Here is a 7990-nt window from a genome sequence, read left to right as displayed (position 1 = left end):
TATTCATTAAGCCATTAAAGGAACACAACTGAGTCATTTGTGTGGCCTTCTGTTTCAGGCCATTTTTCTTCTCGCTGTGCTCTGTGCTTCTTGCCGGAGAGAAAGCAAGAGGAGAAACAGAATACACGACAATGAATAAATCTGAGGCAAAGAAAACGGTGAAAACGGTTGGCCGTGGGCAGCGAGCTGAAGCCAGCTGTTGGCCGTCCTTCTGAGCAGAAAGGGACTAATTAATTGCGGAAGCAGCTCATGCAGGAGCTAATTCACATTTAAGAGAGTTTGATAAATGAGTGAACATTCAAATTCAATCTACCGACACTGAAACTGAAAGAGGATAATTGCAAAGAACACTTGATATAACGGGTCTTTTCATAGAGGCTGCAATTAAACAGCAAAGAGCCGCAGGCAATTTGACACAGCAGAGGGGCAAGAGCTCCCCCTTGTGTCACCATCTGTAGACAAACACACGGAAAACACCTGTATAATTATATTGACTTTATTGCATTCCATATATACATATACTTTCTTCTCTTGAAATATTTGTATATCTTAAGACATCAAGATCACCGTGTAAACAAAAACAAAACAATGAAAGGAGACTAAGCACTGACACCATCACAATTACTTGTCGTCTTCTTACAAAACATACTGTGTATGGAATGTCTTCTTCTCACTCGTCTAACATGCCTGTACTTTAAACCTCAATACTCACGTCATGTTGTACAAAGAAAACCAGCAAGTGATAATCAAACAGTCCACACTACTGCATCACAACATTAGAGAAAAATACACAGCACCAGATCAACTATTTTTGATTATCTGCTGGGATCCTTTGCTGGCTCTACGTGATCCTACACTATGTCAGCGGAACACTGTGAAATGGATCTACAGGATCGACATGTAGTCCAGAGAGATAGGCCTGCTTGCCGAAGCGAAAAATATCCGGGTTAAAATGCGACACGGGAGAAAAACAAGCACTGACGTGTTTATGAAACACAATAACACACTTAAAGTCCTGTGGATGGAGTTGGTGTCCCATTTCACTCAGGACAACAGAAAAAAACCCAAAACATTAAAGCTGTTGCATTGTTGTACAGATGATATGCACTATCAGTAGTAGACAGCTTTTTAATGTGTCATAATGGGGAAACCTCAACTACTTCTGAAACTGTGTGTCAGATTTTGGAAATGTGATGAACAACCTCACAAACTTCCACTGTTTTCTATAATGTTGTTTGTATATAAATGAGCTGGCTAAGGTGGGCCTGGCTAAGAATCTTTACTTCCATCCCATAGTGGCATCTGGAGAGGCTTTCTTTAAAAGCATCATCTGCTGTGGTGGAAACATCCAGTCTGGTGTGTGTCTCTTGGATTATCATTCATATTGACAAGTTTTAGGTTAAATTCAAGATACAAACAAAATCTAATGATGGAATTCAGTCCCAGAATAAGCATGGAGTGGTTATGGAGGCCCATTGTGATGGCAGTGCAAAATCAAATAGTGAACATATTTATTTGATTTAAATTAAAAAAGGCAAATAAAACCCTGTAGAGCTGCAACTGTAAATTTGCAATTATTAATATAGGCACGCAAACTAAATGTTAACAAGCAACCATTAAAAAATTAATGCAGCTAAATTCATTAACCGGCAAAAATCGCATGTCAACAGCAAAGTGAATGACAACAATGTGTATTACTTCATGTTTGAGGGGAACAAGGATACACGTACGTTTCTTTTAGGGCTGTGATATGCATACACATACAGTATGCACACTAACTCACGCTGGTCATACCAAACAATGATAAACTCAGTATAGTCACAGACAGACAGACGGACATTAGTCACCGACTAATAACTCCACATACCTCTTTCTTTTGATGTGGAGATGCTGACCAAGGTTCCCAAGGATGCCCGACACAAAGTTACTTTACAAATGTGAATTTACTTGACTTATTTCAATTGACTGGCTGATGCTTGATTTGCACCAAAATAGTCCACCTATCTGTTTCAAAGCACCTGCCCTTGAGGTCACTCTGTGTTCTCCTGGCCCGACTTCACTTCTTCGCCAATAATGGCTTCTGGAACACCTCCCTCTCCCTGGAACAGCTCCTCCATCAGCAGCTCCCCAGCACTGCCGGCCCGTGATGCCCACAGAGCAGCACCCTCGCGAAGGCCCAGCGAGCGCAGAAGCCGTGCATAGTCCAAAAATGCAGCCTCGATGAGTTTATGTGCAAATGCAGGTCAAGGAGCAGTTGGAACATTTAGCGTGGCATAGCAAATGTGCTAAGCCAAAGATATTCATTCATTCGTTCTCAACCACTTTATCCTCCACATGACGGTCGCAGGGTCAATGCCAGCTGAAACAGTCTGAAAGGCGAGGTACACCCTGGACAGGTCGCCTGTTTGTTATCAGTGTACACTTTGTTATTACATCACAGCTCTTGATCGGGATAATGGGCGATAAATTAAAGGAATAGAAGTGAGTATACCCGTTATAGGAGGAAAATGACTATTATATGAAATGTGTATAGTGTATAAAAGCATGTGTTCCACACAATTATGTCCACTCTGAGGTCATAGTCAGTGCTGGTGTATTCTCCATATATCAGTATTGACATAATAGCCACAAGCCAGTTCTGAGCAGCGAACAAGCCAAAGGGTCCGTGTTAATTTAAGTGGATGCACAATGGTTTACAAATAATTTATATATTTTGACTTTTCAATAGCTGGGGGAGCCATAAAGCTTTTGTTGAGGAGTAGAACAAGATAAACTTCAGTATGTCACAGTAAGAGTGAGACCCACTCTGTCATTGTCTTTGAAGTGTAAACACAGTCACAGCTGAGACGAACAGAAATAGTCTGATCAGCTGTGACCAAACACAAACTGATCAACAGATGCCAGGACTGCTGGTGTCATTTATCGCATGCGTGACACGTCTGTGTTGCAACTTAGATTTGTGACAATAACGCAATATTGCCTATTGGGAACCTGTGAAATCTAACTGTGATCTGTGGAGCATTGGCGTTCGTAGCAGAGATAGACAGCGTTAGCAGCAGAGCTAAAATGCACTCGAAGCACATTCATGGGTTTATAAAAAGGATATTGGACGAGTCATTGGCCTCCATCACTCCATACTTCAGACAGGCTTCAACAAAAAGGGCAGCACGATCAAAGTATCTCATACTGCCCAGGAGATGGGAGGAGGAAGAGAAAGACAGACATGAGGAGAAGGAGGAGAGCGTGACTGTCAGAAACCTAAATCATTCCTTAAAGTCTGGGATCTTAACGCAGACATCAAACTGTTATCATGACACCTCTTAAATTCTCTGCGAGAGCTTTGTTGCTGCAAGACAAAACTCGGAACACGAGCTGTCAGAAAGGAGGAGAGAGGCAGACTAACAGCAGATCTATGCCGAAGTAAAAGAAATGGGGTCAGACTATAAACTGAAGTGTCCTTCCAATTGAGATGTTTATGATTATGGATGGAAAAGGTGGGGAGCAAAGGAAGAGTAAGGTCAGGCAGAAAGAAAAAAGTCACAGGCAGAGTTTTGTTTTTTTTAAATGAAAATCCTAATTCTGGACGCAGTCCTATGAATATAATTCATACAAACCCTGTCTGTATTTCCATTTAAAGTATAAACAGACAAAGCCAAATATCTGCTCTGCACATCAGCTTCTAGCCTGTAGGCTAATAATAGCATCGGCTGGTTCTTACCTGTGGAGCATCTCTCCTACTTTGTAAAAACAGCCCAATGAAAGCAGCACCAGGATGGCTTTGGACTTCTGGTTGACCTGCGGGGAGCACAGGTGCTCTGCCCAACGCTTCAGTACATCTGAGCCCTCTGCCGGGTTCAGACGCACCTAGAAACACAACGCAACAAAGCAGGGTCTTTCAACAGCAGCTGCATGTCTTGGATATGTTTATGTGTATTTTAAAAGCATATATGAAATCGTTGTCATTGCATTTCTAAAACATTCAATTCACAATTCAGACACACATACGACATGCATAACTTCACCACCAGCCATCATACCCCTCAAATGCTCACACACACTCCCTGTGTGTGTCCAAACATTACACAGTATCTAATATTTCCTGCTGATGGAAGTCGTCATGCTGAGTTACCTTTGCCAGCCAGGCAGCTCGGTTCCACTCCCCGTAGGTCTGCAAGTAGCGGCAAGCGTCGGCTGCCTTGTCAATCAAACACAGCAGCTGTACTCCCTCTGTTGAATAGCACAAGGATAGAATGTGTGCACTGATGTGACATGAAGAAATCAGAGCCCGTCATTACCTGTCGTGCCAACTCTTGCCTAGTTGTGATGGATTCTCTGTACATTGTAAATCACAGATTAGCGGGACAGCATTTTAAATTTCAGCTGGAAAATTGCTGTCATCTTTTTTTGACACAGAAGAAAAGCAATTTTACAGGTCCAAAAAACAAAGTAATTACATGAATATATAAATATGATGATTGGAAGCAAATTGCAAAAAAATATTTCGTTAAAGCCCAAATTAAGTCCATATATTCAAATCAAACATAATAATTGTGTTGAGGCTTCTGTTAAAGTAAAGAAGAAGTCAGCAGTCGTTCTCTGTCTCTCAGGAAACAACAGGAATCATTTCCCTCTCCCTCGAAGATGGCAGATTTAAAAATGTCCATGAAGAAAACAGATGCAGTGCGAATTATGCAGACGAGATGAAACTGAGTCACACTTTCTTCAGCGTTATCCTCACTATGATGATCTAAGAACAAATTTACTGAATGATATGCATTCTCAAAACCCGGAAATATTCTGGTGTACTGATGAGAACAGAATGAAATGAATGTTTAAGCTTAATGTATACAAGTCGGTGACCTCTGTTTCTAAAGCCCATAAAAATGCAAGGAATTGTTATTTGTTTAGTGTTATCTGTAATTTGTGTTTTACTCTGGCTCGCTGGTCTGTTTGTTTAAATGATGGTGTCTTGTACGCCCCTTTTGGGCTGGGCATTTTCTTTATGCATGAGACAATAATACAAAAGAATCAATCATACGAATGCCAACTTGCACCGAGTAGAAAGCACCCACACCTGCTAGCTTGCCATTAGCGATCATGTTGGTGGCCACTAGTTTGATGGTGGACTGTGAGGGGCCTGAGGAGGTGATGGTGGTCACTAAGCAAGCCTTGAGTGAGTCACAGTAGTAGCTGGAGTTGTCCGCGCTTGTTTCCAGTAGTAATTGCACAGCCCTGTCCGTCTGAGAGCATCAAGAAAGAGAAACAAGACATTTAGCAGCTCAGACAGATGACCACTGTGTGACCTAAACAAGACTATTTGTTTCAGAAAAAAATACATTATAGTTGTTTTCATCTGATGGTGGTGATAATGACTTAAAATCACCCTGCGGTCAGCACAGGCTGGCCTCTAACTGTCTGTCTAATGGAGGACTGTACCTCCAAACAACAGGCTGCTGATTGCTGCCTGTGATTACAGAAAGGGGTGATGACATTGAGAGAGGGAGAGAGAGAGGCTGAGACACCAAGGATGACAGAGGCAGCACTTACTGTCCACCTTGCGTCATTAGGCTCCGCAGCACTAGTCTGAGCTATTTACACAGCTAAGGAGTGCGAGGTGTAAGCATGAGTTAAGAGGGTCATTTTGTAGGGAGAGAGATTGCAAAATTTGTGTCACATTGTCAAAAAGACATGTTATATATTTTTATTTAGTTAAAAACATAGTTTACCTATATACAGTATAATCCTTACAGATATTTGTGGGCAGTCTAGGTCAGTGTAGCCTATAGTGCAGGTTTATAGCAGCTGTTTAAGTTATGGTGTGCACAGTATGGAACTAAATTTGACTACAAAAAAAGAGTCATAGCATTACTGTAAAAAAACAGTATATGGATCACAAGTTAAATACAATCTTCTCCTTATTCTTAAATGAGGCCCGAGTGCTACTACATGTAGTAACCAAGGACAGATGTTTAGATCATATCATAAGGAATGCTGTATGTAGTGACGCAGTGCTATCATACCAGCACATGCTTTCATAATGTGTGGAGGAAATAAGTGACAGAAAAGTGAGTGTGAGTGTAGTACCAACCTGACCCAGCAGGAGGAGCTGGTCCGCACACTTTTTAGTGTGTTCATAACTGGAGCGCTTCACCTCCTGTAGGTGAACTCGATCCAGCTGGAACTTCTGTTGAGTGACAGTGGATATGATGTTAGTGGGTTTCTTTCTCCCCCCAACACTGTCAACATACAGAGTCAAAGCTTATGTTTGACTCTTTCCCCTCTCAGCTGCATGTGGAAGTTTGTGAGTGAGAGAGAAAGCAACAAAATGACTTGATACTTGATAGATTATTAACATCATCTACAAAGATAATATAAGGACATTAAAGGATAAAATACAATAATAGGAATGCAGATCTCATATTCAATAGTTTTCGCTCATTATTTCACTACACTAGAGACCAGTCCGTTTGAGTCTGAGTCAGAGTGAAGGGAACACGAAAACAGCAATGGATACTGACAGTAAATATGAGAGTTTATCAGGTTTTAAGAACAATAAATAGGAAAAAACTGATAATGGCACCTTTGGGTTCAGTTGTAAATATTGTATGTGCGCGTATGCAAGTGTGAATGCTTGCACATCTATATGTGGCACAGAGTCTTTACATTTTATAAAGATTAATTCCTCTGTGTGTAACAGCCGCGGGCATACATCCTTGCAGAGATAGAAGATTCATTTCGTAGCTGCAGAGCTGTGTGTTCTGTATTCGAGTCTTGGATATTAGTCACTGCAGTCATTTTGCTGCCATTGAAGCTATTTCATGACAACAGAAGCTGAATGTAGCTGTGGATTGTCTGGGTATCTCTTTGAAACTCCCAACTTTGTGATCACTGTGTGGTCCCCAATTAACAGGGAGGAGAAATTCCCTGCAAAAAATGGATGCATAATACATAAATATCCTGAAAAATAAATACGCTTACACTCGGCCATTTCAAAATAAATTATGCTTTAAAAAAAAGGGGGGGGGGTTAATTATTATTTCCAAACACTGTGCCCTCCATATAATATCTAGTGGGGGGGAAACAGACCAACTACAAACCAGTGGATGCCTGTCTTTACTTGCATATTGAGGCATCTTTTTAATTACTGTTTTTTTTCTTCCAAAAGACAAGTTTTCTAAAGTAAAGTCCAAAGAACTATTCTGCAGCCTAGACAGAAACACACTATGGACATCTACAAGCAAAGAAAGTCCTTTCCATTCACTGCGGAAGAATTAAGGTGGATGTCTTTATTCAATATAGCTGCCATGCCAACCAGCAGAGTGATGTGGGCAGACAAAGGCAAATCAATAAGCATCTTCTGAAGAAACTGTTGCAACAAAGAGTAAGATAGGTCAATAATTAAAGTGAGAAAAAACACAGGATTTGGGTTATTGTTTACTAAGTTTCCGAATGCTGTTTCAGCAACATCACCAGCACGACGCATTGATCTGAGCGATCAAACAAGAAAGAACATTTATTTATTTTGACAATAACCTGGTGTGGACTAAAATCATTGAGGGGGAGGAAATAAATGAAGTGAGAGTTGAAGTGAAAGATGGCTTTGACCTCTAGGGCTTAAAAAGTGAGGTGCCTCGCTTCAAGACCAGGGCTTAGAGAAACAACAGTGGTGATGCACAGTGACATTAATGATATACCGTGCGAGATGGGCCATGTTGCTGACAATGTGGATAACGAGGGACAGGTTTTTGGTGTTTGAGTGCGACTGAGTAGAGGACACGATCATGTATTTTTCTCTGCTTATCAAAGAGAAAAAAGCAAAACAGACAGAAAAAAGAAGAGGAAAAGAAGCTAAAGACCCCAAATTGATCAAATTTAAGATGTTACATTCAGAAAATATGAGCCCAGTAAGCATGGTCATAGTAGCTGAGCAATCAATATACAAGGCAATCATCTTGTCTCGCCTTAATCTATGATGTGTTCCTAATTAAAA

General features: G+C 40.9%; 1 protein-coding gene across 1 annotated transcript in view; it reads right to left on the bottom strand.

The window, feature by feature from the left end:
- Nucleotides 1-480: 480 nt before the first annotated feature.
- The window catches only part of wdr11 (WD repeat domain 11), a 43361-nt gene continuing 35851 nt past the window's right edge, over nt 481-7990 (bottom strand). The window contains exons 24-29 of the mRNA XM_044028260.1: nt 6089-6184; nt 5075-5240; nt 4130-4227; nt 3719-3864; nt 3107-3186; nt 481-2230 (exon numbers count right to left, since the gene is read on the bottom strand). Of these exons, the coding sequence (XP_043884195.1) occupies nt 2031-2230; nt 3107-3186; nt 3719-3864; nt 4130-4227; nt 5075-5240; nt 6089-6184 (786 nt within the window). The 3' untranslated portion in view covers nt 481-2030. The remainder of the gene's footprint in view (nt 2231-3106; nt 3187-3718; nt 3865-4129; nt 4228-5074; nt 5241-6088; nt 6185-7990) is intronic.

This window comes from Solea senegalensis, linkage group LG1, assembly GCF_019176455.1.
Source record: "Solea senegalensis isolate Sse05_10M linkage group LG1, IFAPA_SoseM_1, whole genome shotgun sequence".
Classification (NCBI taxonomy): Eukaryota; Metazoa; Chordata; class Actinopteri; order Pleuronectiformes; family Soleidae; genus Solea; species Solea senegalensis.
The sequence above is the reverse complement of the archived record's forward strand: the minus strand, read 5'-3'. Positions and strand labels throughout refer to the sequence as shown.